The 26,295-nt window shown below is 42.3% G+C and overlaps 1 protein-coding gene and 1 non-coding gene across 2 annotated transcripts in view; both read right to left on the bottom strand.

The window, feature by feature from the left end:
- Positions 1-8,444: 8,444 nt before the first annotated feature.
- Kpna4 (karyopherin subunit alpha 4) overlaps positions 8,445-26,295 on the bottom strand; it is a 49,593-nt gene continuing 31,742 nt past the window's right edge. The window contains exons 9-17 of the mRNA XM_048347184.1: positions 24,953-25,122; positions 24,823-24,867; positions 22,054-22,185; positions 20,240-20,368; positions 18,586-18,690; positions 16,987-17,058; positions 14,811-14,973; positions 13,105-13,199; positions 8,445-10,403 (exon numbers count right to left, since the gene is read on the bottom strand). Coding sequence (XP_048203141.1) covers positions 10,305-10,403; positions 13,105-13,199; positions 14,811-14,973; positions 16,987-17,058; positions 18,586-18,690; positions 20,240-20,368; positions 22,054-22,185; positions 24,823-24,867; positions 24,953-25,122 — 1,010 coding nt within the window. The 3' untranslated portion in view covers positions 8,445-10,304. The remainder of the gene's footprint in view (positions 10,404-13,104; positions 13,200-14,810; positions 14,974-16,986; positions 17,059-18,585; positions 18,691-20,239; positions 20,369-22,053; positions 22,186-24,822; positions 24,868-24,952; positions 25,123-26,295) is intronic.
- Positions 19,698-20,039, bottom strand: LOC125352114. Its single transcript, XR_007211118.1, has one exon. It is a non-coding gene; the product is annotated as a small Cajal body-specific RNA 7 (non-coding RNA).

Below are 26,295 nucleotides of genomic sequence, written 5' to 3'. Positions count from 1 at the left end.
CCATGATCCTCAGACCTCCTGAACAGCTGGGATTACAGGTGTGAGCCCCTGGTGTACCTGGTTTAGAGGGCTGTTCTTTACTATGTAGGATCTCATTGCTCTAGTAATGCCCACCTCTAGTAATCCCCGCCTCCCTTCCCCCCCCCCCCCAGCTTCTTTTGCTCAAGGCTAGCCCTCTACCACTTGAGCCACAGTGCCACTTCTGGCTGTTTTCTATATATGTGGTGCTGAGGAATCGAACCCAGGGCTTCATGCATGCTAGGCAAGCACTCTACCACTCAGCCACATTCCTAGCCCTGATTATTGCCCCCCCCCCCCCCACCGCAGGTCTTTTACTTCTGTAGATCTTTGTTTCTTATTGTTACCTTTCACCTCCATTCACTCACATAGCTTTTTTCTTGCTTTTGTTTTCTCCCCCACATTTCAATTCGCATCAATTAGTCACACAAGGAGGGTTCATTTTCCCTTGGCCATGGAGACCTACAATGTATCTTTTTTTTTTTTTTTTGGCCAGTCCTGGGGCTTGGACTCAGGGCCTGAGCACTGTCCCTGGCTTCTTCCCGCTCAAGGCTAGCACTCTGCCACTTGAGCCACAGCGCCACTTCTGGCCATTTTCTGTATATGTGGTGCTGGGGAATCGAACCCAGGGCCTCATGTATATGAAGCAGGCACTCTTGCCACTAGGCCATATCCCCAGCCGGACCTACAATGTATCTTGATCAGGCTTACCCTCCCTCATTCCTTCTGGTCCTTAGTCCAATCTCAGCAAACTGCAGTGTTCTAGCTTCACATGCGTGAAAGCATTTGGACCCTGCTCCCCCTTGGTCCCACTCTCGGGCTCCCCCCACACACAGGGGGATTCTGCACTTCTCCATTGCCTCTCTTCAGTAGTAAACTCTCCCAGGAGTCAGTAAGTCCCAATGAAACTGCTCACCAACACATGACAGACCCAGTGAAACGCCAGGGGAACGTTTACAGTAACCTGTGGATTTTTTGTTTCCTCCTTGATTATTCTAGTTCTGAGAGCAAGCAGTAGTAACCGTTGTACAGAAATGCCCTGATAGGTTTCGTTTTTTCAGCTGAGAACGTGATTTTGAAGCTCTAGGTGAATATGGTGATGGGAAGGATGGCTCGCGTCGAAGGAAGAGCAGCGCTTGTGGATTGCCGCCTGGAATCCTAGCTACTCGGGAGGAGGAGATCTGGAAGATCCAGGTTCGAAGCCAGTCTGGGCTGCAGAGTCTGACACGCTGTCTCCAGCCAGGCTCGAGGTGTGTCTGGAGTGGTGGAGTACAACCCAGCCAGCAGAGCTCAGCAAGTGTGAGGCTCTGAGTTCAAACCCAAAGGTTGGAAAGGAACCAACCAACCAATCAAAGAATAACGTGTGTGTGCTTACTAGAAAACTTAAAAAAAAAACTTTATCCAATATCTACTAACAGTAGATACAAAAACCAATAGAGGCAGATTAAGGTCAGTAGGAATATGAGTTCCTTGATCCCAGAGACAAAATCATCTTCATTGATTTTCAGATATCTGTTTTAATGCTGCTTGGAAAACAGTGTGTTTCCCACACACAAAAAGCAAGAACTGGAGAAACAGGAAAAGAAGTATCATTTGAGAAAAAAAAAACAACACAACACAACTAGGGTCTAGATATAAAACCAAATTAGGGGAGCAGAAATATGGCCTATTGGTAGAGTGCTTGCCTCGTATGCATGAAGCCCTGAGTTCAATTCCTCAGAACCACATATATGGAAAAAGCTGGAAGTGGCGCTGTGGCTCAAGGGGTAGAGTGCTAGCCTTGAGCAAAAGGAAGCCAGGGACAGTGCTCAGGCCCCGAGTTCAAGCCCCAGGACTGGCAAAACAAACAAAACAAATTAGGATTGGGACCAACCACGTGTTCCTGTGGCATTGGAGGAGGAGAGGGCGACAGAGTTCCCAGCGCAGCTCGCTAAGCTCAGAGCTGCCTGGCTGTACCCCAGGGGCAGACCGAGTGCGTGTGCAGCACTCCCCATACAACCGTCTCCTGTAACTCAGGTTGGTGTCACTGTTCTCATCTCCAGCTGAGCTAAATGTGATGTGAAATTCGGGCCACCCCAAATCACCCACCGTCCTCGTGGCCGCTCAGAGCCTTCGCTCATCCACGCTGCCAGGACAAGAGGAGATGCGCTTCACGCAGAGCCTGCTCAGCTCAGGCTAAAGGGGCTGGGCTCCGTCTTAGCACGCAAAGCGCGAGCAGGCCTTTGGTCCTTCCACTCCACATTTGATCTCGTCAGCACTTTGGATGTTTTTCCCAGGCCATTTTCTCTTTCTCCTCGTGCCTCTGTCCCCCTCTCCCGCTCTCTGTTGGTACTAGGCCATGAACGAACGCACGGTCTTGTGGCGTCCTTTAGGTTTTCACTCAAGGCTAGCACGCCATCACCTCGAGCCACAGGTCCACGTCTGCATTTCTGGTGGAGATAAGAGTCTCACTGGCTTTCCTACTGGTCTGGCTTCGAACCGCGATCCTCAGACCTTCGCCTCCTGCGTAGCTAGGATGACGGATGTGCGCCACCAGAGCGCCCAGCTGTCCTTTCCCTTTTCCACTCCAGGCGGTGCTCGACTAGAGCCGCATCCCTACTTCCAACTGTTTTCTTTTGTTGGATATCTGGAGATAAAAATTCTCCTGGACTTTCCTGCCTGGGCTGGCCTTGAACCTCAGGATAACAAGTGTGAGCCACCGGTGCCAGGCCCAAAAACGCTCTTCACGAGTGGCTCTCAAGGACCTGTGTTTTGTGGGAACAGAAGCTGAAGGAGCCCCTCGTCCGCAGTCAGATAAGGCCAGCAGGAGGCAGCCGGGGACCAGCCTGCAGCGCATCCGCCAGCTGCCCCGCCGACTCCCGGCCTGGAGGGAGGAGAGGCAGCAGCACAAAGGGAACCTAAAATGAAGGTCTGGATGTGACCAAGTGCACTTGTTAAAGCTCTTCGCCCACCTAAGGACGAATAAGAGGCTTCCTGCCAGCCGAAGGTGGGGGTAGCCATAGTTCCTGAGTTTACCTGCCCAGCCAGTAAACCACACGCCAGGCCCTGCGGAGTGGGGGAGGGGGCGCCTAGGTGAAAAGCCCCTTCCGGGCCAATAAAACGTCCCAACTACAGACGACTTTGGCCAGTCGAAGCTCTAGAAAGGAATTCAGTCTCTTTCCTAATAAGCTTTCCTATCCCTTCCAGAAAGAATGAAAAAAAAAAAAAAAAAGGGAGATTGGTACCAGGTTAATAGGGCTGTTTTCTATCATTTTATCTGGTGGCTTACTTCAGAAGCCTTTGGGAAATGGCTTTTAGGGGAAATCTGGTAACGTTCGGAGCGGTGGGCTAGATCACAGGTCAGGTGCTGTCGGGGGTGATTAGGTGGGAACTCAGACGGAAAATCCCCAGGGGAATGTGGAGGCTGTTTCAGATGGAGGAAGGACTCTCGGGGCCCAGAAGAGATCACGTGTGACAGTCTGACAAAGAATTTGTCCACATTTTCCATTTCCTGAAATTTTAAAGTGAGGATGAATTAAAAATAGACCAGCCAGACATGGTGGTCCACCCCTGCGAGTCCAACGACCCCAGAGGAGGTGGAGATGAGAGGAACGCAACGAAATCCCATCTCGTTCAATAAGCAGCAGCGCACAGTGGTGATCCAAGGGGTGCGACCTTAGAGGAGATCATTGACGTTAAGGTTGGCCCGGAACCCCCATCCCCTCCCCCCAAAAGAGAGCTGCTTGCTGGTGGCTCCCACCTGGAATCCTATCCGGGAGGCTGAGATCTGAGGATTCCACTTGGAAGCCAGCCCAGGGAGGCCCATGTGACCTAGCTCCACTTAGGCAGGAAAAAGCTGGAAGTGGAATGTGACTCAAGTGGTAGAGCACCAGCAGTGAGTGAAAACGCCAAACCAGAGTTCAAGGACCTGGGTTCGGTCCTCAACTGGTGCATACATTCCTATCTTATTATTGGTGTTTCTGTGGTACCAAGGCAACAAACCCAGGGCCTCGTTTCCTAGGCAAACGCTCTACCCTAAGCCACATCCCTTGCCTCACAACTTTTGGGTTCTGATGGTCTCGGGGCTCGGATGGAGGGCCTCGGTGCTGTCCTGAGCCTTTGTGCTCAAGGCTAGCGCTATACCACTTTGAGCCAGGGCATCACTTCTGGTTTTCTGGTGGTTAACTGGAGATACAAGTCTCACGGACACTTCCTTCCTGGGCTGGCTTTGAACCACAGTCCTAAGATGTCAGCCTACGGAACAGTTAGGATTACAGGCCTGAGCCACCAGGGCCCAGTTTTAAATTTTTTTCTTTTTGGCTAGTCTTGGGGCTTGAACTAAGAGCCTGACCACTGTCCCTTCTTTTTGCTCAAGGCTAACACTCTACCTCTTAAGCACCCCTTCTGGCTTTTTCTGTTTTTATGGTGCTGAGGAATCGAACCCAGGGCTTCAGGCATGCTAGGCAAGCACTCTCCCGCTAAGCCACATTCCCAGTCCTTGGTGTTAATTTTTTAAAAAAGATCTATTTTTACCACAGGCGTTTAGTTCTTTTAATGAAAGCAAAACCAAATAAACTATGATGATAAAGTTAGAGGAAGGAAAAACACATTCTCTTATAAGGAAGACGTATTTTGTACTTTCAATCCTCAACTGAGGCCTTGGAGAAAGAGTAAATACAAACATATATCATGTGGCAAAATTTAAAAATAATTTGAGCCAGGTACCAGTGCCTCATGCCTATAGTCCCAGCTACTCAGAGTCTTGCGATCTGACAGTTTAAAGCCATCCCAGGCTGGAAAGTCCTTGAGACTTTTTATCTCCAATAAACTCCTCAAAGAAAAAAGGAATATGGCCTAGTGGCAAGAATGCTTGCCTCCTATACTTGAAGCCCTGGGTTCAATTCCTCAGCACCACATTTATATACAAAATGGCCAGAGAAGTGGTGCTGTGGCTCAAGTGGCAGAGTGCTAGCCTTGAGCAAAAAAGAAACCAGGGACGGTGCTCAGGCCCTGAGTTCACAGCCTAGGACTGGCCAAAAAAAAAAAAAGTCAGAAGTGGCACCGGCTCAAGTGGTAGAGCATTAGCTTTGAGGTAAAGACGCTCAGGGACAGTGCCCTAGTCTTGAGTTCAACTGGCACAAATAAATTTCTTCTACAAAGCTTTCAACAGTGCCACCTTGTGGCAGCGAAGGTATCAACTCAAGAGATCAACTAGCTGCAAATTCCACAGTTTGTGTCTTTTAAGACCCAATTTGTCTGCACAGAGAATCCAGTGTTAACCTTCTTGTATGTTCTGCTAGATACATTTTGATAATGTGAAAAATGTGGGGGCAAGGCAGTGTGACCCGTGCCTGAAAGCTCGGCAGTGCAGGAGGCCCAGGCAGGCAGATCAAGGTACCAGGTTGTCCTCAGAGACCCTATCTGAAAAGCAAGGCAAAAAAGGGCTGACGGCGTGGTTCAAATGGTACAATGTCTGCCTACCAACTGTGAGGCTGAATTCAAACTCTAATAGTATCAAGAAAAAAAAAAAGTATGTATGTATATCCTCTCCCAAATACAAATGTCTAATAGCAGTACAGGCACCTGGTTTGCTTTTTCACAATATTCTGGAGATTCTTCTCAGCAACCATCCCTGTTTTGTGCTGATACTAGGGCTGGACCTCAGAGCCTTCTCCACTTCAAGCTTTTTGGTGATTAATTGGAGAAGTCTCAGTCTTCTGCTTTTTATTTTTTGGCCAGTCCTGGGCCTTGGACTCGGCCTGAGCACTGCCCCTGGCTTCTTTTTGCTCAAAGCTAGCACTCTGCCACTTGAGCCACAGCGCCACTTCTGGCCATTTTCTGTATATGTGGTGCTGGGGAATCAAACCCAGGGCTTCATGTATACGAGGCAAGCACTCTCGCCACGAGGCCATATCCTCAGCAGCCCTAGTCTTCTGCTTGTTTGCTTTAAAACACAAGCCTCAGATCTCAGATCTGTGTGGCAATGATTATGGATTTGAGCCACCAGTACCCACCTTACAACAGTCTGTTCTATGAAATATTAACCAGTTCCTTAATAGCTGGTTGCTGCCATTTGATGTTCCAAATGACACTTGCACATCTGTGAAGGTGTTTGTAATTCTGATGGACTTCGTCAGGTGAGAGCCACATCTCTTCATGAAGACATTACCCAGTGTCCACCCACCATCAGCAATGTATTAGACCAGTTTTCCTTTGACTGTCCTTACCATGGCAGAACTTTTCCAAAGTAACAAGAGAGCCTGAATTACTTTGCTAGGGCCACAGTAGCAAAACAGGAGTGGCTAAAATGATAGAAATGTGTGATCACTTTGGAGATTAGAGAAAGGATCTTTTCTTGCTCTTAAACTTTCTGCCAGAAGCTGGGGATATAGCTTAATGGTAGAGTGCTTGCCTAAAGCATGAAGCCCTGGGTTTGATCCCTCAGCACAACAAACAGAAAAAGCTAGAAGTGAAGCTGTGGCTCAAGTGGTAGAGTGCTAGCCTTGAGCATAGAGCGGCTCTGGGACAGTGCTGAGGCCCTGAGTTCAAGCCCTGGACACAGCAAAAACAAAACTTTCTGCCGGCCTGACAATCACTTAGGAAAATTCATGGTGCTTCCATCAGTGCTTGGCATTCTCCAATTACCCTCTTATTCTTTCTTTTTTTTTTTTTTTTTGCCAGTCTTGGGGCTTGGACTCAGGGCCTGAGCACTGTCCCTGGCTTCTTTTTGCTCAAGGCTAGCACTCTGCCACTTGAGCCACAGCGCCACTTCTGGCCATTTTCAGTATATGTGGTGCTGGGGAATCGAACCCAGGGCCTCATGTATATGAGGCAGGCACTCTTGCCACTAGGCCATATCCCCAGCCCTACCCTCTTATTCTTGTGTGAGTGCTGGTCCTGGACTTGAACTCAGGACCTGGGCACTGTCCCATAGCTTTTTTTTACTCCAGGCTAACGTACTCTACCACTTGGGTCACAGCTCCACTAATGGGTTTAGGGTGTTAATCAGAGGTCTCATGAACTTCCTTATTTGGGCTGGCTTTGAACTGTGATTCTCAGATCTCAGCATCCTGAGTTGCTACGATTACATCTATGAGACAGACACCGGTACCTGAACCCATTTCCCATGTGGGGAGTGGGAGATTTTCTTCCTGCTTTATTATTTTGAAACCAATCTTGGCTAAAACTTTCACCTTGTGAAATGTTCCTTTGTTCTTCACTGTGACACAGGGTTTGGCAGCATGCATAGCAAGCTCAGCTATGGGCAAGGGGGGAAGCAGAGCACATGTAACCATCTGGTGACTGCCAACTCACACACCAGCATGAATATGCATGTAATTTAATTAAAGGATATGTATGGGGCTGGGAATGTGGCTTAGTGATAGAGTGCTTGCCTAGCATGCCTCAAGTCCTGGGTTTCATTCCTCAGCACCACATCAACATAAAAAAGCTGGAAAAATGGGGCTGGTAATATGGCTTAGCAGTATTGTTTGCCTAGCATGCGCAAAGCCTTGGGTTCGACTCCTCAGCACCACATAAACAGTAAAAAGCTGGAAGCGGTGCTGTGGCTCAAGTGGTGGAGTGCTAGCCTGGAGCAAAAAGAAGCCAGGGACAGTGCTCAGGCCCCGAATACAAGCCCCAGGACTGGCAATAAAACAAAACAAAACAGCTGGAAATGGCGCTGTATCTCATGTGGTAGAGAGTGCTAGCCTTAAGCAAAAGGAAGCCAGGGGCAGTGCTCAGGCCCTGAGTTCAAGTTCTAGGACTGGCAATCAATCAACCAACCAATCAATAAATGGTATGTATGTAGCAACTTTTCTCTCTTAAGTATATACACTGCTGTCTGAGCATGGAAAAAGAGCCCCAGGTGCAGACAAGACTGTGGCTTTGTCTTCATCCTGACTGTGTATCCCTGTGAGGCTAAGAGCTAAGCATGCAACCCCATGGAAATGGAATTGTTAAAAGTTTGAGATAATGGGCTAAGTACTCATTAAAGTTGGGAAAGCCAGAACATACCTTAATTTCTATAATTCTTCTCAAGGGATACAGGAGAGGACAGGAAAAGGGTGTCCCTAATTGTTTAGGGTAAACCTAAACTCTTCATTCCTATTTATTCTATACAGAATGATAATTACTCTGTAAAACTGCAATACACAAGGCTATTGACTGTTTACTTACAGCACTTAAAACACAGCTCAAATTGTTAAAGTCTATCTGGTTGGGAGAGGGGAAAGAAGGCCCAAATCTTAGTTTGAACGGGAAGAAAACACAAGTACGGGATGTCATCAACTGAGCAATTCAGTGAGCTCAAATATTACCTATGTACATACTGAAATTACAGAACGTATGGAATTTTAACAAAGATAACAAGCAAAGAGAAAGAAGCCAGCCAAGATTAAACTCTAACTTGATGTTATAATATAAAAAAATTGCACACTACACACAGGCCCCATGTAAAACATTGCTTTAAGTTTTAATGTTTATTTCCCCAAGACAGCCTAGCCTGCAGTCTACTTGGATAAATTTTACAAGCTAGTTTTCTGCTGTTTCTAGTTTTAAACTTTAACCATGTTTCTGATGACAAGGAATGCTGCAAAAATACTCTAGTTCAACAAAGAGTTATGATCACAAAATAAGTTTTATCCACTCTACAGTGTTTCAGAATTACCAGTTGATTTTTAAACACAAAGTAGATATAGATGCTAATGGTGGCTAACCTGGCATGTTTCTTATAGCAAACTGTTGTTCATGCAACACTTGTGCTCAAGGGGAAGGCACAGGATTTCCTACAATGAGCCACCTTATAAAGAGTTCTTTTTGTACAAATTAATTTATGTCACATTTAATTTAGTGTGCAGAACCTCAAAACTGAGGTATTATTCCAATTTATAAAAACCACTTGCATAACTCTTATGCAAGTTTTAAAAATACAAAGTTTTCTCCCTAAAGTGGCTCAAAATAGATTGTTCATGGCTGCCTACATCTAAGATAAAAAGATTCTAAAACAATTGAACAGATTGGGCATATTATTAAAGGTGTTCAAATCCTCACTTGATTTGTACATCTACTCAAACCTCTTCATCGGTCTTTATTCAGCAGTACATATGCACCAAATTTCATTGTAGAAGTTTCCATATCATTTTCATAGAAAACAAAGTTTGAAAACAAGTTAACATTTAAACACAGCACGGTATTCTATCACAACTGAAACTTCCTTCTTTTTACAGGACGTAACAAAATCTAAAAATGAACTATGCTGTAGATTTACCTCATGCAAAGATCTTCATGTTATTTCTGAAAATGAAAAGGATGGCCTTTTAAGCACATTTTTATTGTTGTATACTATTATGGCAACTTGTGTACTGCAACACAGTCTATTTTGAGGGAAATTTATGATTCTTTTCATGCAAAAATCTACACAAATTACTTTTGATGATATGGAAAGCTTTTCATAGCATCCAACATTCATCTGGTGCAAATGCACGGGGAATCTTCCTGAAGTTTTCTGACTTGAGAAGCAACTAAAAAGCCATACTAGGTAAAGTAAATAAAATTAAAAAAGAAAGAAAGAAAGGCGGGGAGGGGAAAGAGGGGATAGAAAACACAGGCTGCAGAGTAAACCAATGTCTGCTGCTAAACCGGTCTTTGTTTTCCTGTCCAGTGTAGTCACACACTTGTGATCTCACGCTGATGATTGACTAGGTCTGTTACCAGCCCCCAAAGGCGAATCAAGCTTGCATGCGTTCACATACAGCACACCACACGCTCGGACACAGTCACTCCAGGACGAGGAGTCTGCTTCATGAGTGAAGAGCTCCAGATTTTCAGGATGAACTGGCTCTATCACCGAGCCAGACATTCACTCAACACTGTCCACTCACACACTGCTTCACAGCAAGGCCCGGGCTCCCTTTCCTTCACTTATTGGGCACTCTACTCTCTTTTATGCTTACAAGGCTTGAAGATGACAGTACTGCACTTTCCCTCAATTGGTAGTCAGTCGATGCTCCTTCTCAGGCACTGTAGATCTGTGGCCTGTAGCCCTTTGACTTAGGACCACCTAAATAAGCATTCAGGTAAGTTTTCGTTACATTTTGCCACTCATTCTCATTCGCACCCACTCGCCAACTTGACCTCATTTGGGCATTTTCTGTGATTCCAAATGAAATCTTCACATTTTCTTTCCCGATTTAATGCAGCAGCAGATCCCATGAGCCAAGCTTGATGGATCAAACCTTTTTATATATACGTATATATATATATATATATCTCAGTGCTGCATTGTACCTAACTTCCACAATATCTTTCTAGAACTGGAACCCTTCTGTTGGTACATTGGCAGATGAATTGAAACCAAATGTTCCACCTTGAATTGTCTCTGGAACAAGGCTAGGATCTTCATCAATCTATAAGAGAAAAAAGAATGAGATTAGCTTGAAAGTACACTTAATAGCAATATAGTGATATTTCTACCGTTATCCTAAAAAATAAAAAAGTGAGTTAGGTGATAAAGGTTAGCAATATATGCTCATCCTCCAGAAAGTTGAAATACCAAGTAAAGGCTTTCTCTTAAAGGTTACCAAAATGAGAAGAAACTTTCTTTTTGCCAGTCCTGGGGCTTGAACTCAGGGGACTGGATACTGGTTCTGAACCTCTTTGTGTGCAAGACTAGAGCTCTAACACTTGGGCCACGGGCACCATTTCTGCCTTTTTCTGAGTAGATTACTGGAGATCAAGTGTTTCAGATTTTCCTGCCCTAGCTGGCTTTGAACCTTGATCCTCAGCTCTCAGCCTCCTGAGTAGATAGGATTATAGGCATGAGCTAGTGGCATGAGCCAGTAGCAACCGGCTGAGAAGAAACTTTAAAGAAAGAAAAAGCACAATGATGGAAATCTTTCACAAAGGGATGTGCCCTGGAGATGCTCTCAGGGCCCTACCTGGGAGCACACATGGGTGCTCATTAAAATTTCTCTCACACCTAGTAAAATTACCAGCATTAAAAAATATTTTTTAATGTCACAACTCTTGGAAAGTAGATGCAATCTTTGGTTTATCTTTTTTCTTTTTTTTTTGGTGTTGAGGACTGTGCCTGTGCATACACTCTTAACACTGAGCTATACGCTAGTCTCTGGTTAATCTTTCAATAACAATCAGATATGGCTTAAAACAGGAGACTAATAGTTTGCTAAATTATGGATAATATTCTATGCTTTATTGTTAAATGTTCTTGATGAAATCCCACATAAATTACAAACCTACAGTGTCATATTTATAACCAAGTACACCAACTCAGCTATTCTTTCCACAACGGATGAAAGGAATGAAGCGCTGCAGACCATGGTAGTGAATACCGTAAGACCTTGTTGCCTCACAACGAGTCACAAAGCTACAAATAAGGACCTCCACATGCTAGATCAGGACCTGCCTAGGCCCTGTCTCTGACCATTTTGCTCAGGCCTAGTGTACTCTACCACTTAGAGCCACAGCTCCACTTAGGCTTTTTGGTGATTAACTGGAGACAGGAGTTTCATGACTTCCTGCCCATGCTGGCGTCAAACTGTGACCCTTACTCAGATCTCAGTCTCCTGAGTAGTTAGAATTACAGGCTTGAGTCACTGGCACCTGGCTAAAATTTTAAGATATGTAACCTGAGTGCTGGTGGCCGGGAATCTTAGTTTGAAACTAGTCCAGCTAGGAAAGTCCATGAGATTCTCATTTCCAATTAGTCAGCAATAAGGCAATGGAGCTGTGACTCAAGCTGTGACTCCTCGAGTCCTGGCTTAAGGTCTTTTTGCTTTGGTATTAATGAGATAGGGTTGATCAATTTCACCTTAGGCAGGCCTTGATCACAATTCTATTTATGCTTCCCACTGAAGCATAGTCTAGGATGACAAACATACACGACACCAAGCCTTTTCTCTTGCTATGGAGTTTCATCAACTTTTTTGCGGGTCCTGACCTCAAACTGTGATCCAATCTTCACCTGAGCATCTAGAATGCCTAGTGTGAACCACTGGCACTCAGCCTGGCTTACCTGTTGTTTTATGATTGACTATTTTCATTTTACCTATTTAATCTTTATATTTGGTGTAGGATACCAAATAAAAATAACGGCAACATTTCAAATGTGAATTAACTAATTACTGTCATAAAGAATTACAAGATGGGGGCTAGGAATCTGGCCTAGTGGCAAGAGTGCTTGCCTCATATACATGAAGCCTTGGGTTCAATTCCTTAACACCACATATATAGAAAACGGCCAGAAGTGATGCTGTGGCTCAAGTGGGAGAGTGCTAGCCTTGAGCAAAAAGGGAGACAGTACTCAGGCCCTGAGTTCAAGCCCCAGGACTGGCAAAAAAAAAATTATAAGATGGGGTGCCAGTGGCTCATGACTGAAACCCTAGCTACTCAGGAGGCTGAGATCTGAGGACAGTAGTTCAAAGCCAGCCTGGACAGGAAAACCTGTGAGACTCTTATTTTTTTGCCAGTCCTGGGGCTTGAACTCAGGGCCTGGACACTGTCTCTGAGCTTCTTTTACTCAAGGCTAGCACTCTATCACTTGAATCACAGCACAACTTCTGGCTTTTTCTGTTTATATGGGGTACTGAGAAACCAAACCCAGGGCTTCATGCATGTCAGGCAAGCACTCTACCACTAAGCCACATTCCCAGCCCCTGTAAGACTTTTTAATTCCAATTAACCACTTTGAGCTGTGGTAGAGCACTAGTCTTAAGCAAAAAAGCTCAGGGACAGTAGTACACAGGCCCTGAGTTCAAGTCCCACTACCCACAAAAATAAAAATAAAATGGGATGTATCAGTATCACTGGTTTTGTTTCTAAACATTATACTATTACCAGTAAGAAATGAGAACTTTGAAGAATTTAAGTGTAAATAAAATATAGCCTGACTTAAGAGTATCAGAACAAGTATGACCTAAAGGGATTTAAGAATACTGAAATACTTGTTTCTAAACCAAATGAAACTGTCACATGCCTATTTCAATCCTGTTGCAAAAAAAGTATATATATGCATACATACGCTAGTGATATTAACACTACAGATACTGTATGCCTTATTTACATAAATAAAACTACAAAATTTAATACATCATCTGAAGAGAAGAACTGATCGATGATCTCATAGGCCAATTTGTAGATGTCTTCATTTTCATGATTCTGAAGTTGTTCAATTTTCTCCAGTCCTGCAAGAAATTTTATTATGTGAAACAATGGTACTATTTTACACACAATCAAATTTTTATACTACAAACTATTTGAATTACTATTTTTGGGAACCTATACATGAGTCTTATATATAAAAACACTTAAGACACAAAGATACAGAATACTTATTAAAAATTGACAAGTGAGTTTCTAACAGCAGGAAATGTCTAAGTAAACAATAGTACATCTATTAAGCAGAGTATTATATATGTTCATAAAGAATAGTAATATTGCTTTTGCTAAAAATAAAAATGAACAATCACTCTTCTATCTAGAAACCACAACAAATTCTTTTAGTGAACATGTGTGATAAAGAAACTGGAAGATATGGCCACTAAAAATAAATTTTTTAAAGATACTTCCTACATATGCTTAAAATCATCAAGTCCACCCATAAGAGGAGTAAGGGATATTTTCCCCACAAACAGAAATACGTTTATGAAATTTTAGGCAGAAATGTTTATATGTACACATACTTGGGAATATGCAAATTAGACTTCACTGTAAGACCTCTGAAATAAACTGCCCGTTCAGTGTCCCTTTCTGTCCACTTAAATGGAGGGCGGGCATCTCCTCGGGCTCATTCCTCCCATTCTATGTAGGCCCTCCTCTCCTTTTGGGGAGTTAAACAAGTGACAGTTACTTCACATAGGCGAGAACTTAGGATCACTGCTACTTGTCTTTTTCATTTAAACTATAATTCTCACTTGCAAATTATCAATAGCTTAAAATCTGAAACAAGCCTAGATCTCTTTCTGCCAAAACTCAAAATCCACAAATTTAACATTTTAGCTCTAGATCTTACAGACAGGGTCTTTTGTTTTTGGCCGGCTGGTAGCCCTTGTAGCTGAGATTACATGTATGAGCTACTATTCCAGGCTTGGTATCTTCCGCTCCCCCCCACCCCCACTTCTGTGTCTGAGGTTTCTTTGCTCAAGGCTGGCATGCTATACCACTTGAATTACAGCTCCACTTCCAGCTTTTTTGGTGGTTAAATGGAGATAACAGTCTTATAGACTTTTCTGTCCAAATTGGCTTTGACTCTCAGATCTCAACCTCTTGAGTAGCTAGGACTACAAGTATGATGAGCCAATGGCACCTGGCACCAGGACTATTTTTAGAGATGGTTGTTGTTCCCTCCCCTATTCTGGCCTCAAATCAAGAAATCAAGATACTCTCTGCTTCCTGTGTAGCTGGGATTACAGGTGTGTGCCACCAAGCCTGGGTCCAATTTCTTGAATCCTGTCATCTGCTTTGACTACTATTGCCTTCATTTATAATGGCTTGACCATTTATGTTTTCCAATTGGTCTCCTTGTCCTCTTCAAAGACACCTCTCCTCAAATATACATCTGAAATCCTCCTGTGGCCTGTCATACTTCATGGAAGTATCATAGAGAAGTTTATAAAACATAAGATCCAAAACCTAAGCATATACAAGAAGTGGAACAGGACTATATATTAGAATATAGTACTGTTTTATTCTGCTACTTAAGGTAAGAAAACATTGAAGTACCATGAAAGTCAGAAAATAAAAGGAGTTACCAAAAGAATGTTAAGACACGGAGGGGCAGTTTCTAGTACACTTACCTCCACACTCTTCTATGAGGTTGGCTATGGTTTCTGCCTGGTCTTCAGCCATTTTTAATATATTACTCAGTCCATCAAGTACTACTTGTACAACCTGTGCATCTTTTACAGTCAGTAAGTTGCAAAATGGTGGGATAACGTTTTGTTGGATAAGGTATGCTACCTGAATAATAAGACACCATAAAATAGTAAAATATAAGTTAACTTAACACTCGTATGTAGAAAACCAATAATATTTTACAAGAATAACTTTGACTTTCATGTTGAGTATGCAAATGTGACCTCATCTCTCCCATGTGAGATTACATTATCATATCTATAACTTCCTATTTAAATGGAGCAAGATTGTTTTCCTTGAATTTCATTTTCAGTGAAAATGCTTCCTTCCCAGGAAGACCATTGCCCATTGAAGAGTAAGAAATTAAGAAATCAGTTGAGAGGCTAAATGCTGTTATTTATTTATTCATTTATTTACTTAGTGCTGTCCTGTGGCTTAAACTCGGTCTGAGTGCTGTCCCTGAGCATTTTTGCTCAAACTAGCACTCTACCACTAGATCCATAGCTCCATTTCCACTTTTTGCTATTTTTTTTTCTCTCTTTTTGCTGGTTCTAGGGCTTCAACTCTAGGCCTGGGTGCTGTCCCTGAGCTTCTTTTGCTCAATGAGTCACAGCTCCACTCCAGGTTTTTTAGCTAGTTTACTGAAGATAAAGAGTCTCACAGCCATGCACCAGTGGCTCAAGCCTGGAATCCTAGCTACTCAGGAGGCTGAGATCTGAGGATTGTAGTCAAAGTCAGCCCAGGCAGGAAAGTCATGAGACTCTTATCTCCAATAAACTACTCAGAAAAAGCCAGAAGTGGCATTGTGACACTAGCCTTGAGCACAGAGAGGCTCAGGGACAGTGCCCAGGCCCCAAGTTCAAGCCCCAGGACAAGAAAGAAAAATAAAAGTATCGCAGACTTTCCTGCCTGGGGTTGGTTTTAAAACACAATCCTCAAGTCTCAGCCTCCTAAGTAGCTAGGATTACAGGTGTGAGCCATCAGCACCCAACTGCTAATATATTAAAACCTGACAATTTGATGTGACACTATCCACTGGCTCTTTGCTGTCAGTCATCAGCCTCATCAGGTTAGATGTGCTGAGGAACTTCTCAATGTACTCCACTGGTTTCATAGCATTTCTCTATCATTTTTGCTTGTTATAATTTTCACGCAGCCAACTCCCATTCTGCTATATTCTTAGATTATTATTTTGTGAATTACTCATTTATTGTCACTAACTCCTTATTATGTGCTCTGTGAAACCCATCTGTATGATGCACAGTGTTTTAAGCTCAGCCACTCACATCAAGCTGAGTGTCTCATTAAATTTGATGTCCTCACTCTCATTTCTCACCCTAAGTCTAGCTGAGTTTTAATCTTGTTTTGCTACTGGTACACACACACACACACACACACACACACACACACACACGGGAGGGGAAGGGGCCCCACTTCTTATGAAAATTTGGGAGGCAGTTTCTGCCTTACTAATATTAAAAATCTGTTTCATCTTGATAGTTTTTTCTTCTTCTTCTTCTTCTTCTCTGTGTGTATAGGGCTAGGGCTCGAACCCAGGGGCCTCATGTTCTTGCTTAGCCTTTTCAGGTCATGGGTGATGCTCTATCACTTCACCCAGAGATCCAGTTCCAGCTTTTTGCTGGTTAATTGGAGACTTATGTGCCTGGGCTGGCTTCAAACTTGATCTGAGGATCTCAGTCTCTTGAGTAGCTAGGATTTTAGATGTGAGCCACCATCGTGCAGTCTTTACACTGTTACAACACTGACTATGCGTGCTCCCTTCATCTTAACATGTATTTGAAAACTTTAATGCCCAGCACCGCAGATCACCTTTCTGCTATAAAATATGACTGAGGTATCACGGTGATCATCTCGTAAGAGGGGAAAAAAAATCGGTTTGGAGGCTTGAGGTGTTTAATCAGTAACAGAACACGAGCTTGCCATATGTGAAGACTGGGGTTCAATCCTCAGCCTCCACAAACAAACAAACAAACAACAACAACAAAACATCCTACAGAATTTATTAGCATTTTCAAATATGATTTACTTAAATCTACATGTTATAATTATCTAAAACCTTTTTCCCTACTAGTTATGAGAAATAAAATTTTGACTTACTTGATCTTTCCTTCCACTAATCGTTAAGTTACTTATGGCCCAAGCAGCTTCTTTCTGAGTGCCAAAATCCCCCTAAAAAAAAAGCAGAAGGAAAGGCTACTAACTGTGATGTAGGGAAAACTCAAAAAAGATGTTATATAACTGTTTGCCCCCAGTTTCATTTTAGCGTGTGTGTGTGTGTATGTGTGTAATTTTTACTTAGAATTTTAAACTATAACAATTTGCCTTAAACAAGCAGAAACTTTTCTGGTTAATTCTCCTAAAAAATACCTGACATATTACTCTTCAAGAATATCAGATTAAATAAAGTCAATAAAACGAAAAAAAAAAAATTGCTGGGCACCAGTGGCTCATGCCTGTAATCTTAGTTACTCAGGAGGTTGCGATCTGAAGATCATGGTTCAAAGCTATCCTGAGTGGGAAAGTCCACAAAACCCTTTGGAAAAATTCTTTAATTTAAAAGTTATACAAATTAAAAATATTTTAAAAGGCATATACATCCAACTTGGTACCAGGTAAATTGATTTGAAATTCGCAACTGTATGCTTTCCTGTATATTGTCACAGTAGCAGTGTAACTGGCAAAAAGAGTTAAAAAAAAAAGCCCAAAAAACAACTAAAATTCTCAGCAGAAAGGGTATGACTTATAGCTCATCTACAGGGAATAACAAGTAACTACTAAAATATGACCAGCAACTTGGAAAAATGTTATATTAAAAGACACACACACACACACACACACACACACACACACAGAGAAATAAAGAATAGTATTTAAAAAAAAGAATAGTATTGAGCTATCTTTTCCTATCTACCAAACTGAGAAAGTATACTATTTCTGAGTAGGATCAAAGGATGAAGGTAAGCAAATACCCATTTGCATATCTTGTATAAAGCAACTACAGAAGGGTAGCCAAAACTACCAGGTGCAGTGGCCCATGTCCAGTAACAATGTAATACTCATGTAATCATGCTACTCAGGAGGTGGAAACACAAAGACTCTAGTTTGAGGTCAGCATGGAAAAAAGCTTGTAAGACCCCCATTTCAACCAATAAAAGTTGGGTGTGTAAGTGATGCCTGTGCCTATCATCCTATCTATTCGGGAAGCCTAAACAGGATGACTGAGGTTCGATTCAAGCTGTCCAGGGCATAAATGTGAGAATCTATTAATAAAATAACAGAAAAAGCAAAAAGGTTTGAAGGTGTACTCTAAGTGATAAACACAAGGCACGTGTTCAAACCCAGTATAAAAAAACAACAAAGGGCTGGGAATGCAGTTTAGTGGTAGAGTGCTTGCCTAGTATGCAAGAAGCCCTGGGTTCGATTCCTCAGTAAACAGAAAAAGCCAGAAGTGGCACTGTGGCTCAAGTGGTAGAGTGCTAGCCTTGTGCAAAAGAAGTTCAGGGACATTGCTCAGGCCCTGAGTTCAAGCTCCAAGACTGGCAAAAACAACAAAAACAGGGACTAGAGGAATGGATCAAGTATCAGAGCACCAGCCATGAGAAGAAAAAAGTGAATGAGAACAAGAGAAGCCTTGAGTTCAAACCCCAGTACTGGCACAAAAATAAACAAAAAGGTATCAAGCATTCATTCTCTTACCTTATCCAAAAGGTGTATTATCATTGGTACAAGATTGGCATCAATTACTGCCTGCACCTGCTGCTGATTTCCAGCTGTGATGTTAGAGAGAAACCATACTGCTTCCTGTGGAACAAGATCCCTTTAGTACTTTATATAAAAAAAATAAAATTTGAGCTGAGCGCTAGTGACTTACACCTGTAATTTCAGCTACCTCAGGAAGCTGAAGTCTAAGTATTGTAGTTCAAAGACAGCTTGGGCAGGAAAGTTAGACACCAAAAAGCCCAAGTGGAGCTGTGGCTCAAGTGGTAGAGCTCTAAGCCTTGAGCACAAAAGGTTAGAGACAGTACCTAGGCCCCAAGTTTCAAACCCCAGGACCAGCACCCCCCCACCAAAAAAAAAAAAAGAACATGAACTAAGAGAAAGTAGTTCAAATGATTTTAATTTTGAATGAGTTACACAATAAAAATCCTGGTAATCTCAATTCTTCTACCCTTGCCCATATTTTCTTTGGACAAATTACTAATGCCCTCTAACTCAAGTTGTACTGAACTAGCCTTTCTAAAATACCCTTTAAAGGTAATGCTTTCAAACATTATGACAAAAAATAACGATGGCTGGACACAGCAAGGAACTGAAACACAGATAGAGAGGCCCCTAATACTTGAAAGTGAGGCTCAAGTACCTTTCCTCACATACAGTGCTTTATGCTGTATTCTACCCTAAATAAGCCCACACAAAGCAGATAAATCTCAATTACTCGTGATAATAGAAACATCAGAAATCTGACAGCAGGTTGCTGTTATATCCTTATGTGTTATAGCCATCCACTGCACCATTTCCCTCAAGAGCGGAAGGGAACTAGAGGCTCAACTGCTTTCTTCATCTACCTTAAGGACCTGTGCATGTAGGTTCTCAAGTGTGCTGAGAACATCAAAGATAATAAATACATTACTAAAGAGCAGAATTAGCAAGAAACAAGACAAAAGTATCTCATATTCTATAGAGGAAGGTATTGTTAGAATGCACCAACTTACTGACTAAACTTAGCAGCATCATTTCTTTTTCGGAAAGCTACTAAAATACATTTTACTCTAAAAATACTGTAACTGGCTCATGTCCATTAGGCTCTTTTGGATCAGAACACAGGGTCATGTTCCATGAACCTGTTAGAGATTTGAGGATGCTGGGCTAGGCAGGTGAGCTGTTTTTGGGTTATAATCATCGGCAATGTTGTGATCAACACCCAGTATGTCTGCAACTGCCTCAGATGCACTCCAATATCAGCATCACCGTTCAGTGCCCCCTTCCATAGCCGCCGCATTCACGGACACACACACACATACACACACACACACACTCTCTCTCTCTCTCAAGTATCTACAAAATATTAAACTAGAATTACTCAAATGCATATAAAAACTTTCCAGTCACACACCATTCAACACCCAAATATCTCTATTTCATCATTTCCAATAGAGCCAAAGAGTGTACAACCCAGGGACAAAGCATGGTATCCAGCACTGGTCATCCACCCCCTCAAAAAACTCACTTCTTAAAAGTTTGCTTCATACACGGGAAGATCACATATTGCTCCGTGTGCTATAATGATACCTAAGTGACGCTTTTTACAAATAGAAACTTGTATGTACTATGAAACTTTTGCAACACTTACTTTGTTAATTTTCTCTTTGGGGTGTGTCAGGAGCGCTGGGAAGTATGAGAGAGCATCACAGTTCAAAACTATCTGTGTTTGCTCATCAGTCCCAGTGACGATGTTGCCCACGGCTCGAAGTGCAGCGGTCTGCAATGCAAATAAGACTTAGTGAAAGGCTGCTCCATTGCTACCGGACAGCTTGTGAATGACAGGTGCACCCATCCCAACTAGCCTATCCTCTCTGAGCACTTGCTTTATGCCAGAAAATGATACAAATTCCAGATTTTGTGAAGCTTTAATTTTTGTGAGTCAATAAACAAGGCTAGTAATTTTTAGAAACTAATTGCTGCCAGTAGATAGTACTTTAATCCTCTATTAAATAATTTTCCCTCTAATTTTTATACTTAAAAGACTGAAATATAGCAGTATATACAGATACAGACCATCATGCCTGTAATCCTAATTACTCAGGAGGCTGTGATCTAAGGATCAGATCTGAAGCCAACCATGGGAGCAAAATCTGAGTCTTTAGCCAGCAAAAGTATGGAAGTGGAGGTGTCTCAAGTGGCAGAGGGCCAACCTTGAGAAGTTCTGAGTTCAAACCCCACTACTGGCACCAAAAGAGCCTAAGGTATAATCTGCAAGGTATTTTATCTTTTCAAAGTATACAATTCCCTACTTATTAGCATAATAAAAGTTGCACACTTTCATCAGCATTTAATTCTGGAACATTTTTATTATTCCCCAAAGAACAGTTTGTCCATTAGCAGTCCCACCGCTTCAATCCTAGGGCTCCATGACTATCTCTGGACTTGAATATTCTGGACATTTTATATACAGAGTAATAGGTCTATGTTACTGCATTTAGTAGTACCCATTCCTTTTTGTGGCCAAATAATTTTCCGATGTATAGCTATATCATTTTCTTGATTGTTTAAACTTTGTTATTCTGAATCAGACTTTCAATAAGCATTTTTGTTTAGTTTTGTGTGGACACATGTCTTTAGTTCTCTTGAGGAGGTATATTTATCAGTATAGTGGAGCTACTGACCACACTGTATCTACGTTAACTTTCACGCAGCTCCACGACCATTCCAATCAGCAAAGTCAAAAGATATTAGTGGGGCTGGGAATATGGCCTAGTGGTAAAGTGCTTATCTCATATACATGAGGCTCTGGGTTCGATTCCTCAGGACCACATATATAGAAAAAGCTGGAAGTGGCACTGTGGCTCAAGTGGAGAGTGCTATCCTTGAGCAAAAAGAAGCCAGGGACCGTGCTCAGGCCCTGAGTTCAAGCCCCAGGACTGGCAAAAAAAAAAAACAAAAACCCAAAACAAAAGATATTAGTTTCTCTTCATCTTTGCCAGTATTTGCCCTGCCTTCATAATTATATTCGTTCTGGATATAAAGTGGTGGGTATCCCACTGAAGCTTTAAGTTACAAATCCTAATGTGAAATAATGATGAGTGTAAACTTCTAAACTTGTCATGTGAGGAAAATAGACAATGGTGGGGGAGGAGTTGGGGGGTAAAAAAACAAGAAGGGCTGAAAAGGAACTGTCTCCAAAGTCGAAGTCGCTATACTGAAGAATGTAGGGTAGAGGAGAAAACATTCATGTGGAAGCAACATTGGCTTTCATTCCTTCCTTCTTCTGGAAGGAGGGGGTAGAGAGGAGGATTTTATTCACCCTCTTTAAAAATGAGATGAAACAATTCACTTTCCATCAGATATGCTATTCCAGAAATATATTTTAAACAATTTAAATTGTCTAACTTTGAATGCTATGTATTCAAGGAAATTCTTGTTGAGAAAATTAATCAATAAACTTACCTGAACTTTAACTTCCTGGTGGCTGAGTAGAGGAACCAAATGAGGAACTATTCCTGAGTCTATTACCATCTGTATCTGTTCATTGCCAGCATCAGTAAGGTAAGAGAGGGCCCAGACTGTATCTACCAATATCTAATAAGTAAATGAAAATTCAAAGCTTTGAGTAATTTCTCATCTTAATATTTTAAATTATATAACAAACTTGATTGTTCTTCTATTTTTATTATTATTACCCTTAGATTCATTGGATTTTTTTTGGGGGGGGGGACGGGTGCTAGTCCTGGGGCTTGGACTCAGGAACTGGGTGCTGTCCCTAATCTTCTTTTTACTCAAAGCTAGTGTTCTACTACTTGAGCCACAGCTCCACTTCTGGCTTTTTTGGTAGTTTAGTGGAGATAAGAGTCTCACAGATGCACGCACTGGTGTTCAGGCTTGTAATCCTAGCTACTCAGGAGAGTACTCAGTAGTACTACTGAGATCTGAGGATAACAGTTCAAAGCCAGCCTGGGCAGAAAAGTCCCTGAGACTCTGATCTCCAGTGTTATTTTAAACCAGAAGTGGTGCTGTGGCTCAAAGTGACAGAGCATTTGAGCAAAAAGAGCTCAGAGACAGTGCCGAGGCCCCGAGTTCAAGCTCCATGACCAACAACAACAAAAAAGTCTTACAGACTTTCCTTCCCAGGCTCAGATCACAGCCTCCTAAGTAGCTAGGATTACAGGTGTGAGCCACTGTGCCCAGCACACTGCAATCCTTTATCTCTACATTTTGTAGCCATATCCAGAATATGTAGTTAGTTAGGGCCAGGTCTTGACCAGTATCCAATCTTAACATAATACATTAAACAGGGGAAAATAAAAAACAAAGATAGTCCTTGTCAAATGCTCTAGTTGCAGGATAATAAACCCCAAGACTTTGTGGCTACTGTATGCAATAACAAAGACTCTACGTTCGCATGTCCCCATCAGGCAAAGTGGTTTGAAATACCTGGGCTAAAAAAAGATACCTTTGAGTTCTCTGTAGGTCAAAACATTAACTTTATATTTATTAACATTATACTTTATATTTATTAGTATACTTTATACTACCTGCCGTTTAAAAAAAAACAGCAGCAGCCTCTATAATTAACTTTTACTAATCACAGCCTTCAAGTTTTTAATGATTGTACTTTGAAGTACAGCAGGTCATATGTTTGATCTTTCTTTGTATGCTGAGCTCTAATTCAAAGTTAGGGCCGGGTATGACAACTAAATATTAAAACTATTGTGCAAGCTGGATGTTGGTAGCTCATGCCTATAATCCTAACCACTGAGGAGACTGAGGACCAAGGTTTGAGACTAGCCCAAGCAGGAAAAGTCTGTGAGACTCTTATATCCACTAAACCACCAAAAAAAGCTGGAAGTAGAACTGTGGTGCAAGTGGTAGAATGCCAGTCTTGAACTCAAAAGCTCAGGGATAGCACCCAGGCCTTGAGTTCAAGCCTTGGAACAGCACAAGAAAAATAAAAAAGAGTATAATGGATTTTCCTGCTCAGGCTGGCTTTGAAACATCATCCTCAGTTCTCAGCCTCCGGAATAGCTAGGATTCAGGAATGAGAGGTTTTGCTAGCCTGAAATGGGTTCTAACTCCTACACATCTTCCTAGCTCAGACTCTAAGGGAGTGAAACTGGTGGCATGTATGACTTGTGAAGGTTCATGTCAGACCTTGATTATTAATATAGTTAGCTAGCTCTCAACTCTTATGGTTTCCCTTACCCCCTGCATGCATTCTCTCTTTTTTCTCATGGTGCTGGGGAAATCAAATCTAGGGCTTTGTACATGGCAGGCAAGTGTTGTAGCACAGAGCTACATTTGCAGCCCATATTCCTAGTCTTAACCCCCCAGCTTTTTTTTTTTTTTTGGCCAGTCCTGGGCCTTGAACTCAGGGCCTGAGCACTGTCCCTGGCTTCTTCCCGATCAAGGCTAGCACTCTGCCACTTGAGCCACAGCGCCACTTCTGGCCGTTTTCTGTATATGTGGTGCTGGGGAATAGAACCCATGGCCTCATGTATACGAAGCAAGCATTCTTGCCACTATGCCATATCCCCAGCTCCCAACCCCCCAGCTTTTAAAAGCAAACAGGCAAGGCACTGGTAACTCATAAATACAATCTGAGCTACTCAGGAAGCTGAAACTTGAGAATAGTAGTTCAAAGCCAGCCTGGCAGGAAAAACCTATGAACCACCACCAAAAAGCCAGAAGTAGAGCTGTGGCTAAAATGGTAGAGCTGTCAGGTAGAGCTGTCAGCCTTTAGCAAAAAAGTTTGGGGACAAAAGTTCAAGCCCCAGGACTAACACCAGGAAAACAAAAAAGCAGGGTTTTTTTTTGTGTGTGTGTGTTAGCATATATGTATGTATGATGAATGTAAACAGAAATATTTCTCTTTAGCTTTACAAAACACAAAAAAACCCACTACGTGTATGTGCTAAATAGTCAGGCTACTCAAAATGAGCTTCCATAAAAATCAGAGCCATGATCTTAATGAGATACATACTGGCAAGTTTTAACACTCTAATTCTATTGTGTGATAAATGAACGAATACATATGCACCAGGTATGTGTGACAGCTCTAAACAGTAAAATCTAACAATAAACACACTGACATAATGTCTTAAGGTATTTCCTCCCTGTATCCCAAGAGCCCTATGCATACATCTCTCTCTCTCTCTCTTTCTCTCTCACACACACACACATAACACATACATATATAAGAATTTGATGAGAATTACTCACATTTACGTCTGTGTGATGAATTAAAACACAAAGGGCTGGAAGAATCTAAGGAGAGAAACATGCAAGTTTTAAAACATACTTAGATAAAACATACATAAATATATACTTTACTTAAAAAAAATCTGTTTACCTCCTGGATGGTTTCCATTGGTGGTGGTGGGTCTTTGTGGCGACACAGGTTGACCATAACCCAAGTAACGTTTCTTAAGAATGTTATTGGAATAGATGGACTTATGAATGAAAGTAAAGGCTTTACAACTCCAAGACTTATGACGTAATCTCTACACTGAGGCCCATCACCTGCAGACAGGATTAATTCATTAAGACATATTAACAAGAAGCATCTTTGGAAAATGTTCAGTCAGTATTGAATCTGTTGCTTAACTAGTTTTACATAAAATTCACAACTATAACTAAGTTGACCCTCAAACATCATTCACATTTTCAGTTTTATAAGCTGTTCATTATGCCATCTATATTCAGAAGATTAAAGGTTGCCGTGGCTCATACCGGTAAGTCCAGCTACATCAAAGGCAGTTAGAAGGATTACAGTCCCAGGCCAGCATGGACAAAAATGCAAAAAATAACCCAAAACAAAGAGCTGGAAAAGTGGTGGCAGAGTGCATGTCTATCAAGTGAGGCCTTGAGCTCAAATGTCAGCACTACCATTTGTGAAAACTGTTGCTCTTCAACGTTACTCTGCCAACACTTTATGGTACACTATGTTGATAAAATGCTACGTCAAAGCTAGGTGCTGGTGGTTCATGCTTGTTAATCCTAGCTACTCAGGAGGCTGAGATCTGAGGATCACAGTTCAAAGCCAGCCTGGGCACACAAGTCCATGGAACTTATTTGCCAGTCCTGGGGCTTGGCAATGCCCCTGGCTTCTTTTGCTCAAGGCTAGCACTCTACCTGGAGCCAGAGAAACATGTCGGGCTTTTTCTGTTTATGTGGTACTGAGGAATCAAACCCAAGACTTTGTGTATGCTAGGCAAACACTCTACCACTGAGCCACCTTCCCAGCCCAAGTCCATGAAACTTATCTCTAATCTCTAAAAAGCCAGAGTAGAGGTGTGGCTCAAGTGGTAGAGTGTTAGCCTAGAGCAAAAAGAAGCCAGGGACAGTACTCAGGCCCTGAGTTCAAGCCCCAGGACTAGCAAACAAACAAACAAACAACGATAACAAAAAGTCAACACGACAAAAGAGAAAATACATGCATAATTTATACTATCTAATATCAGAACATGAAAAGTAAGCCATAAAGTGCTTTAAAAACAGAAAATTAGGCTGGGAATACGGACTAGTGGTAAAGTGCTTGCCTCGTATACATGAAGCCCTGGGTTCGATTCCTCAGCCCCACATATATAGAAAAAGCCAGAAGTGGGTCTGCCACTCAAGTGGTAGAGTGTTAGCCTTGAGCAAAAAGAAGCCAGGGACAGTGCTCAGGCCCTGAGTTCAAGCCCCACGACTAGA

This window comes from Perognathus longimembris, chromosome 5, assembly GCF_023159225.1.
Source record: "Perognathus longimembris pacificus isolate PPM17 chromosome 5, ASM2315922v1, whole genome shotgun sequence".
NCBI lineage: Eukaryota > Metazoa > Chordata > Mammalia > Rodentia > Heteromyidae > Perognathus > Perognathus longimembris.
The sequence above is the reverse complement of the archived record's forward strand: the minus strand, read 5'-3'. Positions and strand labels throughout refer to the sequence as shown.